Below are 24285 nucleotides of genomic sequence, written 5' to 3'. Positions count from 1 at the left end.
ATATTTTTTTTTTCTAAAAATACGATTAGGATAAAGATTTCACAAAGAATATATGTGCTTCGGTCCCAACGGAACCGGGCCAAACATGTTAGTTGATGGGTGTAAGGTAGTTGAGCACTCGCAGGAATTTAAGGCATTTGTTGTTGCTGGTTTCAGCGGGCTTGTAGGGCAGGTGCTTTAGCTAAAGAGAGTATGCTTGCCCGAATATGGTACATGGTTCTCAAGAAAAATTTAGGTTTTTTTAATTCTAACCTAATTTTGCTAATTAATGGTAGTGAAATCTGCAGGGACCTAGGACTGGGTTTCTTTTGTGGGTTGATGAGGCTGAAAATCGTGGGCATGATGTTGAAGTCCAAAATCAAACCTTGAGGGAAGTGGTAATCCAAAATTGGAGCCTGAAGATTTACTCGAAGGAGGTGGTAAGACAAAATCGGAACATAAAGATTTGCTTAATGCTCAGTTAGGTTTTGTTTGTTGGCATAATTGTTTACAAGTTGTAATATGATGTATCTTAGAACTGAACTTGTTATGGATCAATGATAAGGGTTTTTTGGTTTTTGGCAAAATCGGAACCTGATAATCTCATTGTCCGCCTCCTTCACCTCCCTTCCTCTCAGTGACTCCACTAACAAATCCAAGGTACGATCAGAGATATTCAATTGCAGAAATCGATAGTCTCAACTGCAGAAGTCAATACAGTCCAACAACGTTTTCCCCTTTTACATGCCCGTGATTTAGACTTTTACAATTTGATTTGACTTTGAAATGGAAAAATGCATAATTGGAACAAGAAACTGACTACTAAAGGTAGATGGACTAAAAATACAGGTCACTAATAACTTTGTTTCCTTAAAAGGCACGAAAATAACTTAAGGGACTGAATGGACAAATATGTAATACATAATAGGGCTAATGTGTTATTTTATCTAAAAGATTATTTGATTTTAAGGGGTTTTTTTGAAAATTTAAATAAATTAACCCAAGTTCAACGTATTTATTTAATAGGTTGAGTTGGAAAAACAACAAACAAGTCCCATTTACCAAAAAAGTTGGGTTAGGTTTGTGGTTTGTAATTCTCAAAATATTTACTTAATCAGTTGGGTTAGATATTAATTTTCAATTCGTTGAATTAAACATGTCAATCCATTTATGACCTAAACCCAGTGTCCTCTTATTTATGTCAATTAATGCTTAAAATAAAAATAATAACAATAATAATAATAATAATTAGAAGTTGTTTTATGTACATGTTTTATTGAAGTATATAACGACTAATTGATGTATTTTTGTAAGAGTTAATAGTTTGGTTATTAAAAAATTATGTATAAATGCAGCATGTAGGACGTATGAGTTATGACTTATGACGTACATGGCTTTAATTCTAACGTCTACGTAGCATTGTGCCATCCACCAACTTAAGATATTGGACAGAACAAATGGGTAACGAAAAAGGAGGATGGTCATTGGCCCAGGTGCCTCATCCCTCTTTAATTTTGTATTTAATATTATGAAGTTTTTTTTTAATATAAATAAAAAATCGTAAATAAAAAGATAAATCCCCATTAAAATAGAAATTGACACAAATGTATAATATTTTACAAAATTTGCTCATTCAACTTGTAAATCCAAAGACACAAGAATCTTGTTACATTTTCTTAAAATAGATGACAATACCAGCTGAAACCAACATAGACATAGTCACATAAACATAGCACCCTAATGAAAATGTAATTTGAAATGCTTTTGTTACTTGTCATACTTGGAGTATTCCTAAAAGATGTATCTTCATTAGACTGAATAAAGCCACAAACAATAATTGTCTATTTAACAGACCAAAACTTTGCTTGTTAAACTAAATCCAATTTTATTATATGAACAAAAACATATATAGAAATTATGCTACCGCTACAGACAAATAAATATACATCAATCATGTAATATGCAAGTTGATAAAGTGAGATATACATTATACCTGGGCTTTACTTTGGCCATTTGACCTGAGATTTCTATTATAAACTGTTTCCGTGTGGAGTCAAAACTGCAAGAACAAGTTGTTATTGACTTAAGGTAATCGCATACTTATGTTGTAAAAAGATCCATCTCATCTCATGATGTGGCTCGCTGCACAACTTCCTTTAACACGATGATGTCATCACGTGGATGAGCTTCTTCAACCCTAACCTGCACCTCATCCCCAACATGTGACCCTATTGACACCCATGTAGATGCCTGAAACCCAACCTGCATAAATCATAATAGTAGTATGCAACCAAATAAATTATTTAATTTTATTATTTGTGAATTGGAACAATAATACTTTATTAAATGTTTGGTTGCTTTACCTCCAAAAGCAGTAAAATTGCATTCCGATCTTTGACAAATTTAAGGATCAAGGCGCGATACTTTCTTTGTTTGGGTTGCTGTCTCAAATATTGTAGAATCCAATAACGTAAGCTGCTACCAAACAACTTCTTTGCTATTCTAGCATTCATGTTCACCGATGCAGCCATCCCTTCCAGTTGTCCAGCTGTAAACGGAATACCATCACCTCTCAGAAACGCCTTCACCTACATACAACACACATTTTTAAAAATTAGTGACATAAAAAATATCCTCAATTAGGTTTCAAAAATAATTATTTTACCTGATAATGAGCAAGAAGGTCCATATATCTACGAATGGGAGACGTAAACTGGACATAACCAGGGATCCCTAAAATCCCATGGCGTATGGCCTTTCTGTAATCCATTTCAGCAGCACGCATGATTTTGATGATAGCAGAGTTTCGGACCGGGCCTTCCGGAAGATGATCAAATGCTGACATGTCGATATTTGATTGGGGCTGGCCCCTGTAGGGTAAAGGGATCTTGTTACAGGAACCAAATCTGGCTAAAGCTTCCCCACAAAGTATCATCATCTCAGAAACAAGTCTCATTGCGGGGTCCGTTTGGTCTTCCACATATAATCGAATCGATGGTTCTGGATCATCTGGATTTTCCACTTTTATTCTAGGTTCCAATGACCCCGTCTCGATTGCACCCTATAAATCATTTTATAGTTTTCATAATTGTAAATATTTTGTAAAATAAAATTATACCAGTACATACAAATGACCAAACCTGTCCTCGTCGCCATTGAAGACGTAGACTTGCGGCTTCAGAAAGAGTCCTGAGTTCCAACTCTTCTTCAAGATTTAAATGAAGAAGCTCGGATGCACTCTCGTATGTTAACATATAAGTTGGTCTAATAATTGAATTATTTACTGTGTACTCTGCAATGCTGTTATCAAGCATTGTAGTAAGATCACAAAAATATATACATATAAATGAACTGAAATTTAAATTGTTTTATTACCTGCCATCAGAATGCAAAACAACTGATACAGAAACAGCCCTGCAATTTGTTCCTTGTTTCAAGCTCATTCCTTCCATGGCAAGTTTCTCAGGGAACATTGGATAGGTGGCAGTTGGTAAAAAAACTGACGTTCCTCTTTGTAATGCTTCTCTAAAGTGTAACAAACATTAGATGATTAAAGTTTAAATAATTTTTATGTAGACAAGTAAATGTACCTGTCGATCATGCTTCCTGGCTGAACAAAGCTAGATGCATCAGCAACATGTATCCAGACTTTGATACGCCCATCTTGTAACTTTGTTGCACTCAGTGCATCATCAAGCTGTAAATTTTTTGTCATTTCAGATACTGGTAGTAGATCTTAATTAAATTAAAATGATGAAAGCATCTTAACCTCATCTGCTTCATCCACATCTATTGCGTATACTTTCAGATGTGTCAGATCTATCCTATCGTCCTACCATCAACATTTAGCAGTTAATATATTAGATTCATGATGATGTTCAACATTATAGCTTGAAATAAGAAGCAAATGTACCTTGTCTGGATCAGGTGATTCTAGAAGAAGCTTTTCAGCAGCTGACAATATCTTATCTGGAAAATCAGTACGTATGCTGAATTTCAGGAGATCAAGATTAACATGTACTGGGAAATATCCAATATCTATGAGGAGATTTACTGCTGCAGCAGCTGTCTTTGCTAACCCCATTGCCTTCAGGATCTGATAAAAAACACAAGACTCCACATTGCCTTTTTTTGTCTATGTAACACCCAAACTTTTAAGAATTTATTATTTTATAGTCTTTCATGCTAATAATAAGTTGTTGGATTTTTATGTCGTTTTGTGTACAGGTATTGAGAAAAAGTAGAGTATGTGTGATGCTGGTTGTCTGAAAGTGTGTTCTTCGATTAGTTAAAGACATTCAAAGATGGGTAAGCGGGTAGTTGGGTTTAGGTGATTAAAACACTAAACCCACTATGAGATGATTCATGAAAGTGATACCTTGAGTAGGTAATCATTAATAAAGTCTTTAACCCCATTACGGGGATGTGACTGAATGCTAATACAACACTGATATGAAATAGATATATGATAGAAAATTACCGTTCCCGCAATATTCCTTTGGCCATCATCTTTACAAGCATCTATAGCAAAAGCCTCAAGAGACTCGATCCTGTGCCAAATTCTCTCATCAACTTTCCAAGAACATTTAGACGGTTTGCCACGTGGAGGCATCGCTTTTGCAGATTTTAGTAACTCTAGAAACTCAACAAATTCCTTATCGGCTGCCTCCTTGGCAACCAATCTACGCCTAATTTCTTCTACCTACATTTTTTAGCCAATCAAACTCAGTTTCAATCAGTCAATATAATTAAACAGACATCAGAAGAAATAACAATAACATTATATACAATGCGAAAATCGATCAGAAGGCATACCTGAGCAGTTGTCCGAGGACCATAAACAGAAGAAGGACCTCTACTGTCAAGCACAGTGAAATAAATTTCATCTCTTGATAGCAACAGATGTGCACAATAGCTCTCAACAGGTGCAGCACTGCCAAAAATCATCTGTAAGAATGTGAAATGGTCAATGGAGAGACTTTGAAAGTCAAACATCACATTCAAGCACACATACCTCAGCCAATTCTTCAACTGTTACCGACTTGTTTGTTTCAAGAAGCTCAATCCATGCAAATTCAAGGAGTGCAGGATCCTGCAACAAATTACATAATATCCATAAGTCATAGGGGCATACATCATAGTCGTTGTATACTTGTATCAAATTCAGCAAGAACCAACCAAGTTATTCTGAGCTCTCTGATTAAAGTCTGATATCTCTGTGGTGTTGAAATTATCAACACCTGGAACTATATAAGTGATCTGCTGTGGTTTAATGGAAGTTGTAACACCATTCTGCATGTTATAAACCAGAAAACAAGTCTTAACTCTTAACACCTAATATTCAACATGTTGCAGTAACTGTTTGTCTGTTTCTATAAAGACCTGATCAGAGACTATCCAGTTCTTCCTTCCATCAGGTTTCTGAGTTACTGCAAGCAATATCCTTTCAGAATCTTTCTTAAACTCTAGCAGCAGTCCTTTCTGCAGTACTTGCTTCCGCAATTTATCATCAACAAGCTCTTTACTGCTTGTTAATACTGATCTGAAAAGTGATTGGATAATGCACATGATAGACCAACATGTATTCAAGTCAATTTCAGTAATGTAAACTCCCAGATGACTATGTAGGGATTTCACAAATCACAAGGTAGAAATGATCACCATGCTAAAGGAAGTTTGTAGATACGAAAAGATTTTTTGACTTGAAGGCATGGACATGGACCAAAAAAGTTTGCTCCATGCCTATCAAAGCCACACAAATTATATACATTAATCTAACTATAGCATTTGTAAATTGCATTGCAATAGTGGACATGGTACATTAATCATATGCTTGACCAACTTGCTTTAGATAATATTGACAATTGATATGACTGGATTGCTAATCTAGACATTAGCAGCAAACATGCTACTGATGGTTTGATGTGGGAAATGGTTAAGATACCTTCCAAGTTCTAACTTGACAACAAGGATGAAAATTGGTCTGGTACCTTGGCAGCAAGATAGATTGAAAAGAAAAAAAGAAAAAAAAAAACATTTTTCAAAGATGTCTCTTTCATGGCTCAATGATGGGGATGATGAAATATATATTTGTGATTGGTGAATGATATGATACCTTTTTTATATATATTTACTTATTATCTTTAATACTATCATTGTCTATACATTTGGAAAATGGCATGGTATGGCTCATGCTCCGCACACAGTCACTGCTATGGATCAAAGCACAAAACGATTTAGCTAACCTATAGCTTTTGAGAAGGAAGAAGAAAATGTCATCAATTATAGGGGAAAGGGGGAGTAGGCAAGTAAAGCATATATGGCAACAATTTGCAAGACATGTGACTACTCGGTATGCATCATACCAAAACACACTCAATTGAAGACAATTTGAAATTCATAATGATATAAGAGAGGAGATGTACTTGTTACTGGCACGAACTGTCCTCCGCCAGCGTAAGGCTTCAAACTCTTCAAGCACGGTATCTACGAAACTTTGGGCGGAATAGCTTCTACTGCGACCGCCTTTTATGTTATGACACCCGAACACTATCGGCTTACAAATTGAAAAACGAGAGAATTGCATATACTGAAAAGCTCGAATTTGGTGGTATCGGAACGCTACCAATGGCAGGGGCGATGGCGAAGAGGAGGACATGAGAAGTGAAATTGAATTCACCGTTCGGACTACCATGTTTGAGCATGGAAGGTTGACAACGAGGAGCAGAGCCTGGAGTGTTGGTTCCGGTTTTCGTCTTGTTGATAAAGCTTGAATGGGTATGGGGCAAACCGGAAAGAGCCGAAGGAGCGAGTCGGACCTTTCAGCAACGTCCGAAAATAAACCCGACGACGGACCGGGTCGCAGATAAAATAATCATATTAGAGGTTGGATTATTTGCATTCAACGTAATTATCAATTTTTATAGATACATATACCCAAATTTATTTTTTATCTAAAGGATGGTAATTATATATTCTTTCATAATTTATAATAATTTAATATGAAACTTGGTTATCAGTTTTTATTTATATAATTGTCAAGTTGAATGCTTAGGACATAACATTTTATTAAAAATTTGATATAATATTGCACTTTAACATAAAGCGGTGTTGTCGGTATCTTTTTTTTTTTACTTTAAGATATTGTTAAGTAAAAATAAATTAATTTATAGGCTAGTTTATTGTTGTTTCGTAAAGTCATAAAATACTTTATCAACTATTTTTTATTAATATTAATACTTTATAAAATAGTTTATCAGCTACCAGTTATTTTTTCAACAAAAACTAATATGTGTGTGTTTGTATTTTTAGTGTTAACACCATAATTTGAGTTTTAGTGGAAAAAAACATTCTTAAGATATCAATTATCTTTTTTCTATCGACTACAAATGTTAGTTTAAAGTTTAGTGTATTAAATATTATAATAAAATATAATGTTTTCTTGAAAGTAACCATCAATTTTATTAAAGAATGTCCATAAAGCTGGTGGGTATGGGCACATCAGTTGAGGGATATTGTGTTGTCAGGTCATCATCTTCTTGAAGGAAACGGGGGTTGACAAGGAGGAAGAAATGAAGCAACTGCGTTGAGGTGAAGAAAACAGAGGAAGAAAAGGAGAAGAACGCCCCGTTGCCACTCGTTACCGTGAACACGGTAAGCCACATAACACTAAAAAACGCCATGATGGGGCGGTGTGCAGCCGTGGTAACGGTGTTTCAGCCGTTTACCGATGTTCAGGTCGTGAAAAATTGCTCACTCCAATTAGTCTAAGTTTTGGGTTATTTAATATTTGGTCTGATTCTTATTTTCTCCATCTTCAATAATCCGATTTTAATAGACAATTAAAATTCCAATTAGTTTCATTATTGTTGATTAAGACAAAAATAAATATGCAAAAAAAAAAAAAACAAATTTTTGATTAATTTATTTTAGAATATGTTCAAAATATTTTTATTAGTATATATTGTATTAAAATTTATTTTTCGAACTAAAAACTAAATGAAAATATTGTTGCTTTTATTGCAATTTACAGGAGTAAGATTGGTAATTGTGTTGAGTCTTTGTTGAAAAAGACAGTGTTTGAAAATTAGAATGGCCAATGGGAAATGGTCATGGCGTTTGGGAAAGTGTTCTTCCAAATTGTCCTTTTTACCAGCACCGCCCCACGAAACTCCATGACCTTTCCAATTCAACACTGATATGATTTGCCCTGCTGCCTTGCCTAGCTGTGAATTCATTCCCAAAAAGAAGAAAGTGAATTCCGACACAACTTCTTTCTTCGTGCTTCTTTTAGAAACTTAATTCTTCTTGCACACGATTTTGGTTCTTCAGAAAATATTGATCCCCATCTTTCCGATCGTGTCTCAACTTCATTTTTCACTAAAAGTGAATCCCGACACAGGGATCTAAATACTATCTTTCACTTTATAGGCACTAATCCTTTGATCATCGTGTGTTGTTGTTGCTCTACTGATTGATCTATTATTACCAATCTTGTTCATGAGCAGATCATATAAAGTTGAAATGGGGGCTGAATTGTTCAAAAAGTATGCTGGCAGTTCAATGAAAATTTTCTACAGATCACTTCTTAGGCATCCGTTTCTTGTGGGTATGGTTTTTATTTTGATTTGGATGCACCGGTTGTTTCCTTTATTCTTTTCGTTTCTGTTATCTTCTTCTCCTGTTATCGTGTCTACCGCTGTTCTGCTTGGAACTCTGTTAAGTTTTGGTCAGCCAAATATACCAGAAATCGAAAAGGAACCCAAATCTGAACAATATGAGATTCAGAAATTGGAAAGTAAGGTTATGAGTCAAACTGAAACTGTCGAGAGAGATGGAAACTTTGCTTCAGAGGAAACTAACATCAGTAGAATTGAAGTCGGAGAGAAGTCATTTGAGGTGTTTAATTCAGTTAACGATGATAATTCTTGTGTAGAAGTCAATAAACCTCTTTATTTGGTTGATGATGGTGAGTTTGTGACCGAGGAAAATTGCGAAAATTCCCAATTTGAGGAAGACCAGTTAGTAGACGAAGCAAAGAATGAAATAGATGAAGTGAAGGTTGTTCTGGGAAGTCATTATTCTCCACTTAAGCAGTCAGAGGATGAACGTATCGTGTTGGAAAATGATGATAAATTATGGGAGGGTTCTGCTGATCCATTGAATTCTGATCCTGCTTTGCTGTGGAAGCGTGTAGAAGGAGACGGCTATGATGAAGATGAAGATGATGATGATGATGATGATGAAGGTGATGATGATGATGATGACGACGACTCAGGATCTGATCTTGCAGAGAGTTCATCACCAGATGCGTCAATGGCTGATATCATTCCGATGCTTGATGAGCTTCATCCACTTCTTTCTGAAGAACAAGAAATCCGTCAAGAGCATAATGATGATGAAGATGGAATGATAAACCATGAAGATTCAGAACATTCCCTTGAATTGAGTGAAAGTAGCAGCGAGTCTAATGATGAAGATGGTCATGAAAACCATAAAGATGAACAAGTTGGAGAAGAAGAAGAAGAAGAAGAATCTAAACACACTGACAAAGAAGATGAACCCAGATCCGCGATTACATGGACAGAAGATGACCAAAAGAATCTCATGAATCTTGGAACATCAGAAATGGAAAGGAATCGCCGTTTGGAGAATCTTATTGCCAGAAGAAGGGCACGAAAAACCATGAGAATGCAAGCTGAAAAGAATTTGATAGATTTAGAAAGTGCTGATCTTCCATGGAGCATTCCTCCAATTTCAACTACAAGAAGCAATCCTTTTGATTATGATTCCCACGATAACATTCCAGGGTCTGCACCTTCTGTTTTGTTGAAAAGAAGGAATCCATTTGATCTTCCATATGATCCGAATGAAGAGAAACCTGATCTTGTGGGGGACACTTTCCAGCAAGAATTTGCAGGTTTTCAACCAAAGGAGCCGTTTTTTCGTAGGCATGAAAGTTTCAATGTGGGTCCCTCAAATTTTGGGGCTTTGAGAAGTGAAAGGCAGGAAACTAAGCTAAGACCTTACTTTGTACCTGAGCGTACTTTTCAGAGACAATTCAGTGGAATTAGTGACTCTAAGGTCAGCTCTGTACCTGATACTGAATCTGTATCTTCAGCTGATGATCTTGAAAACAAGGATCATGAAGATGAACAGTCTCTAGAACAAGAACTGGTTTCTGAAAAAGATCAAGAACATGAACATCCAGAGTTGATTTCTGAAAGCCATGAAAGACCTTACTTTGTACCTGAACATGTTGCTTCATTAGCCTATGAAAGACAATTAAGTGGGGTTAGTGACTCCAAGTTGAGCTCTATACCTGATACAGAATCGGTATCTTCAGCTAGTGATCTTGAAAATAAGGATCATATAGAAGATGACCACCATTCTCTAGAACCCGAACTGGTTTCTGAAAAAGATCAAGAACATGAACATGAAGAGTTGATTTCTGAAAGCCATGAAAGACCTTACTTTGTACCTGAACATCTTGGTTCAGTGGCTTTTGAAAGACAATCAAGTGAAGTTAGTGACTCCAAGTTGAGCTCTATATCTGATACAGAATCTGTTTCTTCAGCTGATGATCTTGAAAATAAGGACCATATTGACCTTTCTCAAGAACCAGAACTTATTTCTTTTGAAGATGATATCGATGACAATGTGGAATCTGTTCAAGTGAGGGAAGGAGATGAAAGACTTCATGAGGATGAAATAAGTGTTGGGAATGTGATGAATCAACAAGAAGTAGTGAATGTGGTCTCTTCTATGGAGATTATGGCAGAAGCAGTTCATAGCAGGGCATCAAGTCTGTCATCATCTGATGAAGTGAGTGAACAGGTATATAATGAGAAAGACGGTGATGAGGTGGCAACATCAGTTTCAGAAACAAGTTCTTATTTTGAAGAACATGGCAGCTTAATAGAAAGGTCTGAGATTGATGACACAAGTTTATCGGTGGAAGAGAGTCACCCAAAAGAACCTGTATATGATACGAGTCCTCGATCTGTTACAAGGAATCTCTCATCTTCCTCAATTTCTAATGATCTGCATGCAATTTCTGAGAGACATGGTTCTTTTTCTGGTCAAGATTCTCAAGAAACTGCTCCAAAAACTGAGATGGATTGCCATGGTAATGATGTAGAGTTGATAGATTCATCAGCAGCAGATGAAGTTGGATCAAGGAGCATAACAAATGTAAGGGAATTCAATATCCAAACACATGGTATGTTATGATTTTATCAGAATACTGATGATGTTAATACTTTGACTGTTCAGCGTGATCTTAATGACTTGGAACTAAACTTGGAGCCCTCTGTTGTGGATGATCATCTGCATAAAGATGAAAGCTTTCAGCACACTGATGATCAACATCAATCATCGAGTTCTGCAGATGTTCTATTGGACATGGATGCATCTCATCAGCCAGAACAGGTGGAAGGTTCCTCATCAAACTCTAATGGAAGATCCCATGAAAACACTCAACAGGAAGAAGTTATATCTCAACCAGAGGAGGAGGATCCTGAAGAACTGCAGGTAACAATATATAAGAATGTCCGTTTGATGGTGCTATCATAGAAGATGTTATTTAATAGCTTACAAGTTTTGTTGCTAGACAAAGTTTTAATAGGAAACAGTAATCCAGGAATATCAATATAGTAACAATGTAACATGTCTAGAAAAAATTCAACTTCAACTCCCCTGATCTTTCTAAGTGACAGGTTCAAGAACATAAACAAGGTGAAGTCACCTCATCAAATGGTGAAACATATGAAAACCCTAACCCTACCCATCACCAATTCATATCTGAAGAAGAAGAAGCTATACCACAACCACAGGAAGAGGTCCCCTTGTTAGACACAACTGCAAACGAGCAATCAGAAGACAATCCTGAATTAGTGCAGGTAAGATTTTGAGACTCCAAAATTATTGAATAACTTTTTCAGTTTGTTCTTTTTTTTTTTCAACCGATACATGCATCATGATATCTTTTGTCATTGGATGAATATGAGACTGACAATCATAAGAATAACTTTCTTTCCAGGTGCAAATCACTAGCAACAACTTGGATAATTTGCAGATGGAAGAACCACAGAATGACATTTCACGAAGCATTGATTCTGTATTGAATGCTCAATTTGATGTGGTTGAAACTGAAGAACCAGGAAACCGAGTGGATCCCGATGTGCCTGATAACATTGAGGATGTAGATGAGATTCATGAGATGGATGAAAATTTTCTTGTGGAACTGGATGCTGTAGGTGATTTCAGTGTCAGTGATTTAGTATCAACTTCAAATGAGATGGAACAGGATCCACATGCTTATGATCATGTTCTTGAGACTAAGCTTTCTGCAGATGAAAATTCTTATTCCAAGGATCTAGGATCAGTCTTGAATGTGACGGAACAGCCCCCGCATGCTTTGGAGCATGATCTTGAAACTAAACATTCTGGAGATGAAAATTCTTATCCCAAGGATCTAGAATCAACTTTGAATGAGATGAAAGAGGACTCGCATGATCTTGAGACCAAGTGTTCTGCAGATGAAGATTCTTATTCCAAGGATTTAGGATTGGAACAGAACCCACATTCCTTGGAACATGATCTTGAAACTAAACATTCTGAAGATTTAGGAGCAACTTTGGATGAGATGAAACAGACCCCACATGATCTTGAAACCAAGCTTTCTGGAGATGAAGTGTTGGGATCCACTTTAAAGGAGATGAAACAGGATCCAGATGCCTCTGAGCATGATATTGAAACCAAACATTCTGGAGATGAGGATTCTTACTCCAAGGATCTGAGATTAAGTTTGGATGATGAGATGAAACAGGACCCACATGATCTTGAAACCAAGCATTCTGAAGATGAAGAATCTTACTCAGAGGCTATAGGATCAACTTTGAATGAGATGAGAGTACAGGAGCCAGAGGCCTCGGGGCATGCTCTTGAAACTTTCTATTCTGTAGATGAGTACGCTTTCTCCAAGTTTGTTGAATCTGCTTTGAATGAGATGAAACAGGAACCACAGGCCTTGGAACATGTTCTTGAAACCAACCCTTCTGCTGATGAAGATCTTTCCAAGACAAAACTCAATATGGATGAAGAACAAGTAATGGAGTCCCAGAATGAGAAGGAAAGTAGCAACATCGAGGTTGCAGGTGCTTCTGAAGCTGAAGCATTCAAGACAAACTTGACCAACAACAATACCAATGAATTAGTGGTGGCATTGCCCCAAGAAACTGAGTCTAATTCTATTAGTGCCACATTGGTTAACCATGGAACAGAGAATGTATCAAGCACAAATAACACGGATAAAGAATGAGAAGGAAAGAAGCAGTTTATATATAATATGGTTTGGGGTTTTGATTGGAGATGATGTACTAAGCTTACTCTATATTAGTTTCAGTTTTGCTCAGTGAGGCTTTCTGCGGTTGGGTTTTGAAATTATGGATTTTTTGGTGGAAATTTTTTGTGTTCTTTTGAGTGTTTGTTCAGGGATGTTTTTGGTCTGATGTATTCATTTTTGGTTGAATGTAAAGTTTGCTTGATTAAGGTTAGGGGTGGTTTCGGGGGTCTATGGACCATTGGTGTGTCTGTGTTGTATTGCGAGTGTAAAGTTATGTAGTTGAAAGATTTATATACCTTGGCTTGTGTTTTCTCCTTTTTGCCTTTTTTTTGTTATCTTGCATGAATGAGGTAATGTCATGGAATGAAGATGAATTATTACCAATTTACTCTTTCGGTCCCTAAAGTTTTAAAAATGACACCATGACCACTAAACAGTGAATTTCGGCTTTATTAAACTATCTAGATCAGCAATTGTTTGTTTTGCCGGTTGCATAACATACATGATACATGACATATATGTGTCATCCTATATATGTGACAATGTCATGTGGAGTTGGGAGTGCGTGACAACCCCTTTAGCACTCTCTTAAAGACTTAAAAGACTGTCAAAAAGATTGTGATTCTTTATAAGAATAAATGTGATGCCCAAAGTTGGTGCAACTATCAAGCTCTAGAGTTTTTTAGTCATGCGATGAAACCATGGGAGAGAGTGCTTAAGGATAGGTTGCAACGTCAAACAGCCCAAGTGAAAACCAATTCGGATTCATGAATGGAAGGTGGACCCTTATACAGCTTGTGGGAAAAAAATAGAGAAATAAATATGGATCTTCATACGGTGTTCATTCATCTTGAGAAGTCATACGGTAGTTTATATAGGGAGAGGATTCGGAGTATGCTAGAAGATAAGAAGGGTCCTAGGGAGATTTCTCAATCCTATTTGCGGCAAGTGTTAGTGGTTGTTGACTTGTGTTCAACACCGATAGGTGACTTAGAGACTTCTTTGGTAGAAATAAGACTCTATCAAGAACGGAGTTGAATACTAGGTAGGATGTTTAGAGGTCGACGTTAGATTAAAAAGGGTTACATTTTAATGCATATTTACAGAATATCTTTGGTGCAAATTCAGTGGGGAGCAAAGGGGGGCCAAAAAGATGGGGAACATAAGAGGGCTAGAAGTCTGTATTACGGAACAACTTTAGGGGATGTAAAGCACCAAGTTATCACCTAGTGGCCACAAGGGTTTTATGTGACAAGAGGATACCATTGAAACTTTAGGAAATTATACAAGAAGGCAATTGGACCAACTATGTTGTGCTACCATAAAGATAACATCTGAGAGGCGTTGCTCTATGCTTGGCTTGAGGAACGAAGAGGTCTTATCACTTAATTTTGTAGATTCTAGTGACGAGGAAATGTTCTATGCTTGTCAGTTAAACAATTAAGATGTACGATCTAGATTTTTGGTTTGATCGTATCTGTTCTTCATCGGTTTTGATTTGGATTTTGGGTTTGATATGTATTTGTTCTTCATACATTTTGGCCTTAGAACATACATTTTCATCAAATATCAATTCTTGGTATAGATGATTCTTCTACTTAAGAAATTGATTCATCTACATAAGAATGTTTGTATCTTATGTGGATGAATCAATTTCAAACAAATGAACATTCATCTAATGGTTAACACATGAAAGCTTGAACAAAAAAAAAAATTCAATTTTGCCACATAGTATATGCCATGTTACCCATGTATGTTGGCAATCAGCGAAACAGGCAATTCAGTAAAAAGATGGTCTTATAAAACCAAGATTTGTTGCTTGGTGGCAATAGCAACAATCTTTGAACGCTAGTGACCTAAAAAGCAAATTAGTAATAAATTGGTTGTCATTCCATGACATAAGTCATAAACCCTACAGTATAACAGTAATAGACAAGAAGTCAAGAACTAAGGAACATGGAACCAAAAATATGTCAAAAGTATAACAGAAAAGCATTATAACGACAGTTGTTTGCAAAAAGACGGATTTCAATCCCTAACTACAGGAGGCAAAGGCACGAGTCGACACACCCCTCCTGCAAAGTAAAATAATGGGTTCAGGTTCACTAACTGAATTTATATAATAACTCTCTTATCATTCATTCTTCCTGAGCTGCAGATGATTCTGACTCGACTTCTTCTTCTTCTGGAGCTTGACCCTCTGGTTCTGATGGGCCCACTGATTCAGTGTTTCCAGGTCCTGGCCCAGCAGAAACTTTCACCATTGATGGACGCAAAAGCCTCTCACCAATTCTGAACCCTTTGCGAAATTCTTGAATTACCACACCTTCATCATATTCAGTTGACTCCTCACGCATAATTGCTTCATGCAGCTTTTACCATCAAAAAGATAAATGTCAAAAACAGTAATCTACAATCATTACAATTTCTCAACATATAGATAAAGAGGAGCTATTTCCATCAATGAAATAAAATTTAAATTATGTCACAAGGTATTTAGGTTTTCAATAACCCTCAACTCTCTCTTTGTACAATGTCAACCCAATGACGGGACATGAGAAAATGAATGAAAGAAAATAATCAGATCAACAACAAACTTCAAGTGGCACACCAACCACACAGGAGCCCAATTTTGAGTTTTGAGTGAGTTAGCTCGAATCAATCAAGACTTGGTTTGAGCTAAAAACATGTATTTTTAGGTCTTGATAAAACCTGAATAAAGTTTTTCCATCCTTTGAAAAAGATCATCAAGTACTCGACTGAATTTCGAGCCAACTCTGGCTCTGGGATTTGCCTGCAGCCAATGATCAAGTAGGCTAATCATTTTCTTCACTTTATTTTTAGCATCATATTTATCTTATCCACACAACAACACTTGATGTGAAAAAAGAAAAAGAGGAATTACCAATGGATCAAATGGTTGTCCGGTTGTTTCCACAGAAACAACACCAAGAGAGCCTAAAATCTCCACAAATTGCTTGTATATACTCTGGTAGCTGTTATTAATTTTCTCCTCTTTTTCACCCTCCACTTTTATTTGTGCTTTAGCTCTTTCAAAGTTGTCCAAAACAGCCAAAAGACTCTCAACAACTTCACCTTGAGCATTTGCTACCAATGTGACACGTTCCCTTTCTGTCCTTTTCCTGAAATTGTCAAAATCTGCACTTATCCTAAGAACTCGATCTTTTGCAGTTGAAAGCTCATCCGATAGTGTTGCCACTTGTCTTTCTAAACCCAACTTTTCATCTTCAATTGACTTGAAATGACTTTCAATTTCAGCTATTTTTGACTCGTTATTATCTGCCAATGCCTCTTTGTATGACTGTAGTGATGCTAAAATGGATGCAGGCGATTCTTCCACTTCACTACCATCACTCTCGCTTGAGTCAACCTCTGTAGTAGTGCCTTCTGTATCCTCCTGCTATGAATACAATAGTCAGCATGACAGGATGTTCAACAGAATCAATAAGTGAAGAAAAAACTAAACTTGATAAAGGAAATTACAGATGACTGATTAAAACATAATATTAGCATTACACTGTTTGTGCAAATATTGAATCTGAGAAATTCCAAAACCGGAAGTGACTGAATTTCTTCTACATATACTAGGTTAAGTTTTGGAAATCAAAATTGGGTTTTGAAATCTGGACAACATAATTCACAATCAAAAGTGAAGTACTTCTGAGATTACGTGCACCAACATCGGATGTCAATTTGAATTACTAGCATAAAACAAATTAACAGTACCTGGGATTGAAATTCTTCGGTGGCGACGCCCTTTTCATCTTCAGTCACAAGGGTTTCGTCGTGTGAAGAAGCGGAGCAGAAGAAGAAGCCAACTGGGAGACGAGATAACTTATAAGGGGGAGAGATTGAGGACTTGGAGGACATAAGGGGAAGTTGTGTTGGCCATGACTGTCTGCTGCGTTGAAAAGATGCAGAAGAGAACTTGGAGTAGGAGGTAAATCGATTTGGTGTTAGGGGCAGATGGAGGGTGGGTGTTCTCTGGAAGGTGGTGGTTGTGGTAGCAGCAGCGGCCATTGGAATGGAAAGGGAAGGGAAGGGAAGGGAAGACGATGGTAGAGTTATGGATAGGGGGGATTGGTAATGCTTTCTTTGAGTCGCGCCCAAAAAATATTTATAAATGGCCCTTTTATCGTCTTAATTGTATTTTAGTACGCATAATTTCGCAAAATTCTTATGAATTTATTTTAATTTTTGATTCATAATGCCACCACACAAATAATTTATAAAAAATATTCGTGGATTGGGATTTCGCATATTTAATCCTTTTTATTTTGGTTTTTCGGGATTTTCTTTATCTTCTTTGGTGGCAATGGTGATTTTGACAATGGATGATTGTTAAACGTCTGTTTAGTGGCTTAGAGATGAAAGAAGTCGGGATAAAGCTGTGACTACACAATGAAGGAAGGATATATGAAGAAAAAGTGACATTGTGATTACAAAGATTCATACTTGTCTTTTTAACAATATACATAATACATACAATGAATAGTGTTGGTGTCCTGAATCCATCACATCACCCACGATAGACAGATACACTATTCAAACAAAACTATTAAACTAGTACCAAACAAACACAAGAAGCCACATATCAATCAAAACCATGTCTCCTAACAAGTAACAAAAAGTAAAAAAGTAAAAAAGTAAAAACTGAAATGGCTCTCTCCCTCTCTCTCTACATGATATCACCTTATCACCAAGAAAGAAATGTTGCTAGAAAGGAGCGGAGCTTGTTCTTCGCAGCTGGTACTTTGGTTCTGGTGGTGGTGCGCTTGGTATAACATTCCCCGCCTCCTGCAAATACAAACCACATCACATCACATTAATCACCAAAATAAATTCATAATCTTATTAAATCATCTAATAATCAATCCAGGCTAACTAGTCTCTAGGTGCTATGAATATGATACATCATACATGTTTTGATCTTGGATCAGCTCAAAACAAGAATTGAACGCACAAAGGGATTTCCCAAAACTACTCAAGCTCAAACTCAACATAGAGACTATTCTTTTGATAAACTTGCATATTTTTAAGGAAAATGAAAATCTAACAGAAACAAAGACTTTGGAAAAAAAAAAAAAAAAAAACCATACCTTCTGTCTCTTAAGTCTTTCGTTTTCCTTTTCCAAACGTGAAATCTTGTTCTCCAGTTCATGGGTGTAAGCCTGTTCAACAACCATAAACAAATCTCTTCTTTACAACTTGGAAAAAAAAAAAAAAAAAAAAAAAGGGGAGGTACGGGTACCTGCTTTCTTGCTCGTGAGCGTGCAGCAGATTCTCTATTTTTGATCATTCTCTTTTGCCTCCGTTCAACAGTCTTCTCCATGACATCTCCAGAAGCAACTCTTTTCCTTCCAGGAGTCTGTGTATCCGATAAATTATGCATCAAATGTGAAGGAGAAATAGGCATTTGTGTCTCAGGATACCCCATTTCCATCATTGGCAAAGATTGTTGAACAGGATGATGACCTGTCATATACACATGTTGTTGTGGAATTGGTGCAACCTGATACTGCTGCATCCATTGTGCTTGTTGATGCCCATGTCCCACATTTGAATCAACTCCTCCTATAACAGAACCACCACCTGTATTTTTCTTTCCTGGAGAAGATCCTGCAACAATCCCTGCTTTCACCAAAAACTCCTCCAATGTCATCTCACCTAGTGTTGCTTGTCTCTCTCGACTGCCCTTCTTATCAGCATTATTGTTGTTACTTTTACTCTTATGACCTTGTTGGATATCTTGCCATACTTCATCAACTGTCCTCTTTCTTAGGTCATGAGAGAGAGAAAGGCTTGACTTGCGAGCTACAGATGAAGCTTGACCTTGACCATGGTGGGTGTAATCCGCCTGCCCACCTGTCAATGTCATCATACCTTGATTCGCTTCAGCAGTCCAAACACTTTTAAGAAGCTCGTCAAGATTCATACTACTTAAGGGTTTTCCAAGATCTCCTAATTGCTGTTGAACCTCATCTAAAGTTAGGTTATACAATGAACCTTGTCTTGCCAATCCATCTGGTTTTGGTAGCTGGGACTCGCCACCACGCCCGTTTGATCCCATTTTCTCAGTCTACACTCCGGATGTACCCTCTATTTACTAAACAATCGATCAAAACTGATAAACCAAAATTAAGATGAAAACCCCTTCGTTACAATCGATGAAACAAGTGCGGATTGATAGCACAGTTGCAAAGGGTGTTCTAATTACAGTCCCTGGATTCCGACCCCAACCCTCCTAAAGAAATGCAAATCGGGCACAATCATCACAAACAAAGTGTTGCACGAGATGCAAATGAACAACAACTCACCGAAGAGGAAAAACCCTGACCATCGAAGAACAGATTTAGTTTCTTCTTCCATGCAGCATCAGCGACAACAAATCTTCAAGAACGTTCTTCGTATCAAAAGAAACCATTTTGTTCAGCAAATCAGAAAATCTAGAACACAAGTATGGATTTATAAATTGGGTTAATCCAACATAAACGAAACATATGACCACATTCTAGATTCTCGTACTGGTAGAAGAATGGGTGAATATAATATTATTATAGTTGTAATCTATTTACTCACTAACCCCACCACCAATTGGGGAGAGAAAATTTTGATGCCAGGTTGATAGAAATTCCAAGTATATATCTGCTGACTTTGAAAATATTTATTTAATAAAACGTCGGAAAAAACAGAAATTGCACGCCCAAAGGTCTGATCTTGAATCTTCAAAACGAAAAACTGCCCCTTCTTCTTTCACTTTTCCTATTTTCGATCTTTTGCCCTTCTTTTTCACGAGTCAAGAGGGGTTTGGTTGGATATGTATGCAGATAATGTAATCAAGGCAAATAAAGTTATGAATGTCAATTTCATTATAATCTCATTTCAATTTTTACCTTTTCTTACTTTTCTAACTTAATAATAATATGGCTGTAAATAATTTTTTACATTTTTATAATAGAGTATATACACGAATAATAAGTGTGGTTTGGGGATGATATCAAAGTTGTCAAGATCAGAATCCTACGTACGATCGTTTTTTGGTTCGCAAGATCGGCATCGGGATCCTAAGATTCCACAAAATAAAACATAATTTTAATTTATAATTTTTAAACATGAAAAATATTTCATACATTTAATTTTTCGTTCAAAAGTTATAAAAACTTCAAAATGTTAGTTATAAGTCACAACACAAAATTATAAATGGTAAATTGGTAAAACGTAAAAGACATAAAATGGTAAAAATAATTTTCATTTGCAAAAAAAAAAAAAAAAAAAAGAAAAAAAAAGAAAAAGGAAAGTAGGATCGGATCGGATCTCGATCATACCCCAAATACGATCCTCTTACGATCCAGATCGTTTTTCATACCTACGATTGTGATTTTGACAACCATGGATGATATGGTAGTTTTTTTTTTTAATTCCAAAAGACGGTCTCTTGGATCATTTTAAAATTGTATTTTCATAATTATTTCAGGATCGATCCAAATATATTTTGGGTCGGAACGTTAAGAAACAAAGACTCCATGAAAGTCACAAATGTAATAAAGATTTGAAAAAAACACACCATTTTATTAAAATCATTAATGACATTATCAAAAACATAAATATACAAACAACTAATTTAAAAAAATATATATTTTTTCTAGCCTTTTTAGATGCAAAATTATCGATAACACTATTAAGTCGATTCTTTATAACATATCTTCCTTTTTATATAATGATGCCAAAGTTTGGAATCGGACCAGAACCGGAACCGTTAGAACCGGAATATATAGAACCGGTTCCGGTTCCGGGTTTAAAAAATGGCTTTATCCGGGTTCCGGGTAATCCGGGTTTGGGTCCATCGAGTCCGGGTAAACCGGGTCTAAAAACCGGAACCGGTGTTTGGAACCAGAACCACTTTTAGGACCGGAACCGGTTTTTGTGAAACGTTTAAAAGATGTGTATTTCATTCGTTTCAACTCCGATTGACATGCGGTTTTTTCCAACATGTAGTTTAGAGTTTGTACATGATTTTAGACTATAAATTTGCTATTTTTAGTTTTATATTCATTGACTTACAGTCCCCGAAAGTCGAGATAGCAAAGCTGGAAATTTTTAGTTTTTCAATTTTTTTGTATTCGGTGAAAGTTTTAAAACATGCATATCTAATTCGTTTGAAGTCGGATTGACATGTGGTTTTTTCCAACTTGTAGTTTACAGTTTGTACATGAGTTTAGACTATAATTTTGTCATTTTTGGTTTAACATTCAATGATTTACAGTCCTGCGAAATCGGGATATTAAAACTGAAAATTTTCAACTTTTCAACTATTTGTTTTTGTACTGTGTATTATGTGAAAATGTTAACACATGCATATCTCATTCGTTTAAAGTCGAATTGACATGCGGTTTTTCCGGAGTGTATTTTAGAGTTTGTACATGATTTTAGACTATAATTTTGTTAATTTTGGTTTCATATTCAATGAGTTATAGTCCCCCAAAGTCGGGATATCAATATGAAAATTTTCAAAGTTCAACCCACTAACTAGTAAGTAATTACCAAAAAATTTCGGTTTTTCCAGGTTTTCCGGTTCTAAACCCACTTTATCCGGTTCCAACCTACCCACTTTGATGTTTCCGGGTTTTCGATTATAGACCCACTTTACCCGGAACCATACCCGGAACCGAACCGGAACCGGTTCCTATATACCGGTCCGGTTTCCGGTTCTACAAAATCGCGTTAACAGGTTCCGGGTTTTCCGGGTCCGGGTCCATCCGGTCCGGGTTTGGACTCACTTTCATCCCTATGCCAAACCATTCAACATTTCTTATGATAGTCATGTCTCAAATTATAGTCTTTGTGTATCCTTATTATCAAAGCAAGTTGAAAAATAAAATTAGTAACAAGTCATAAATTTGTAAAATAAATAAAATCAAAATCCGTTAACCAACAATTCTAATTCACATAATACCCTATCAAGTCTGAGATAAGCAGTTTAATGGTTTGAAGATGAAACTCTGAAAAATCAAGTCAAAAACAAACATTGGAAAAGTTTTATAAACAAATGAGGTTTTATAGTAAATGACATCCACCATAGTTGGATTGATGCATGGGGTTTTATACCCATGTGAGGCCGAGGTCCTTGTTTCAAACCTTGGGGGATACCTCTGTATGTAGAGAATTTTTCCCTGGAAATCTTTATGGGGGTTGAGTTTGTCCGCTTATGTGGCGCTCAAACTCAATGTGCACGTTGAAATATTGTGTGTAGTCTTATGTGGATTCATCTGTCGTTTCCAAAAAAAAAAAAGTTTTATAAACAATGATAGAAATATGTACAAACATATTACCTAATTCAGTGAAAAATCTGAAACTTGAAGATTTGAGTTTCACTGTTTCAGTCTAAGAATCGGAGAATCTGACTTCAAATTTTGATTCCAAAATAAACAGAAAACGGGAAATTAAAAGCTTTGAGAAAAAAATCAAAAATAGAAACAAACGTAAATAGAGGATGACAAAGAAAACATAAATAAGAATCAAAAGCTTTAATATTGATCAAACCTGATTTGGTATCTTCTAATCACTTCAAAGTTAAGAGTTCAACACAAAGGGGCATATGAAATCATCGGTTCAACACATAAGGGGGCGAAATCGACAGTTCAACACGACAACACATAAGTAAAATGTGAGATTATAATGTTTTGAGAATGATTGAGTGAGAAGTACACTACGATGGACTATAACTCGATAAGAGCAATAGAGAAATCGTTTGATCAACTGATCAAGAAAGGAATTGGAAATGAGAATTCCGATGTCGAGATTGTGTATACGAGAAGGAGAAGCAATATTACAGATGCAATAATGTCGAGATTTACGAGGCGTCAGATTAGTGATTCATGAGGAGTCGATTGTGTTCCTGTTATGGTGCCTTAATTCTTGTTGCTTTCTTGTTTCTTTGTTCAGATGTCGAGATGTACACAGTGCACCCGCTTACCGTTCCACCATTCCATGTCATATGTTTTTTTAGGCTGATTTCAAACTAGTTTAACTTGGCCTCTAAGTAAAATGTACATAAATTTATATATATATATATATATATATATATATATATATATATATATATATATATATATATAGTCCGAATCCGATGAGGACTCAAAAAACAGTGAGGACTGCGAGGACAATTATCGTATAATCGTGTTCATTAAGGGCAATTCCATCAAACAAAAAAGTATTGGGCTGAAAAAATGAGCAGGCCTGGCCGGGCTAAACCAAAAAACGTACCGGGCTAATAAGGCGCTCACTATTCATCATCTTCTTCTTCGTTCATCCAGCAAACACGAAGAAAACCTCAAAGTCATTGAAATCGTCATTGTTTCTACTGAAAGCTTCAACATCCGATTCAAATAACATAAACTCAGGTTAGATTCGAACATGAAAAAATATTTTACAGTTTATCATCATCCTCTATTTCAAATTACACAAAATCAGCTTCTATCATAAGGAATTCCTTTAATAAATTGGCAGATTTATCTCAATTTTCTATTAAAAACGATGATTTAAAGTTAGATTCGTTATTATTTGAAGCCATATCAGTATGTAGGAAGATTTAGTGGAACCGAATTAAATTATAAAATGGATGTTAACCTATGTTTATTGATGCCTATCAGGTGCTTCATGAAATGCCTAAGAGAGTTCATGATCTCATGCAAACAAAGGTAAGTTAGGGATTATTTATGAGAAAATTAAAGTAGTTATATGCAACAATTTGAATAGACTTTAAACATTTTTTGGCCAAGGAATGTGAAGAAAAAAGCATAAGTTTTAAAACAAAGTTATTTCATAGATAGAGATGAAGACACTCATTTTTCAAAAGGGTGGTTCAATTATCTCCCTACCATTTTAAATTTTCATACTTTAATCTAGAAATCAACTGGATTTAATTTATTTCTCAATCACCA

At 36.0% G+C, this 24285-nt stretch overlaps 4 protein-coding genes across 6 annotated transcripts; 1 reads left to right on the top strand and 3 right to left on the bottom strand.

Annotated features, from left to right (window-relative positions):
- Positions 1-1839: 1839 nt before the first annotated feature.
- EMB2730 (Ribonuclease II/R family protein) lies at positions 1840-6762 on the bottom strand. The gene is made up of 14 exons (XM_079067953.1): positions 6405-6762; positions 5362-5521; positions 5158-5271; positions 4994-5071; positions 4795-4926; positions 4460-4681; positions 3893-4075; positions 3749-3811; positions 3570-3676; positions 3355-3504; positions 3120-3279; positions 2645-3040; positions 2343-2567; positions 1840-2241 (listed from the first exon to the last, which is right to left on the bottom strand). The coding sequence occupies exons 1-14, from the start codon at positions 6671-6673 to the stop codon at positions 2107-2109; spliced, it is 2394 nt and encodes a 797-aa protein (XP_078924079.1). The 5' UTR covers positions 6674-6762; the 3' UTR covers positions 1840-2106.
- Positions 6763-8057: 1295 nt separating this feature from the next.
- On the top strand, positions 8058-13639 carry LOC145132683 (uncharacterized). The gene is made up of 4 exons (XM_079067569.1): positions 8058-11172; positions 11254-11511; positions 11697-11879; positions 12020-13639. The coding sequence occupies exons 1-4, from the start codon at positions 8479-8481 to the stop codon at positions 13298-13300; spliced, it is 4416 nt and encodes a 1471-aa protein (XP_078923695.1). The 5' UTR covers positions 8058-8478; the 3' UTR covers positions 13301-13639.
- Positions 13640-15192: 1553 nt separating this feature from the next.
- EMB1241 (Co-chaperone GrpE family protein) lies at positions 15193-17463 on the bottom strand. 3 transcript variants are annotated; one of them, XM_079067580.1, is made up of 3 exons: positions 17072-17461; positions 16230-16745; positions 15193-15696 (listed from the first exon to the last, which is right to left on the bottom strand). In XM_079067580.1, the coding sequence occupies exons 1-3, from the start codon at positions 17363-17365 to the stop codon at positions 15463-15465; spliced, it is 1044 nt and encodes a 347-aa protein (XP_078923706.1). In that variant the 5' UTR covers positions 17366-17461; the 3' UTR covers positions 15193-15462. The 3 variants fall into 3 exon arrangements, with proteins under 3 accessions (XP_078923706.1, XP_078923707.1, XP_078923708.1); XM_079067581.1 differs by having other exon boundaries at positions 16230-16742; XM_079067582.1 differs by lacking the exon at positions 15193-15696 and adding an exon at positions 15762-16118 and having other exon boundaries at positions 17072-17463.
- Positions 17464-17762: 299 nt separating this feature from the next.
- On the bottom strand, positions 17763-20169 carry LOC145133033 (ABSCISIC ACID-INSENSITIVE 5-like protein 2). Its single transcript, XM_079067977.1, has 4 exons — positions 19663-20169; positions 18597-19589; positions 18445-18516; positions 17763-18142 (listed from the first exon to the last, which is right to left on the bottom strand). The coding sequence occupies exons 2-4, from the start codon at positions 19413-19415 to the stop codon at positions 18062-18064; spliced, it is 972 nt and encodes a 323-aa protein (XP_078924103.1). The 5' UTR covers positions 19416-19589; positions 19663-20169; the 3' UTR covers positions 17763-18061.
- Between the last annotated feature and the right edge of the window lie 4116 nt (positions 20170-24285).

This window comes from Lactuca virosa, chromosome 8 (assembly GCF_052849685.1).
Source record: "Lactuca virosa cultivar CGN04683 chromosome 8, Lactuca_virosa_CGN04683_v6, whole genome shotgun sequence".
In the NCBI taxonomy this organism is placed as follows: Eukaryota; Viridiplantae; Streptophyta; class Magnoliopsida; order Asterales; family Asteraceae; genus Lactuca; species Lactuca virosa.
This window is presented reverse-complemented; position numbering and strand designations above follow the sequence as displayed.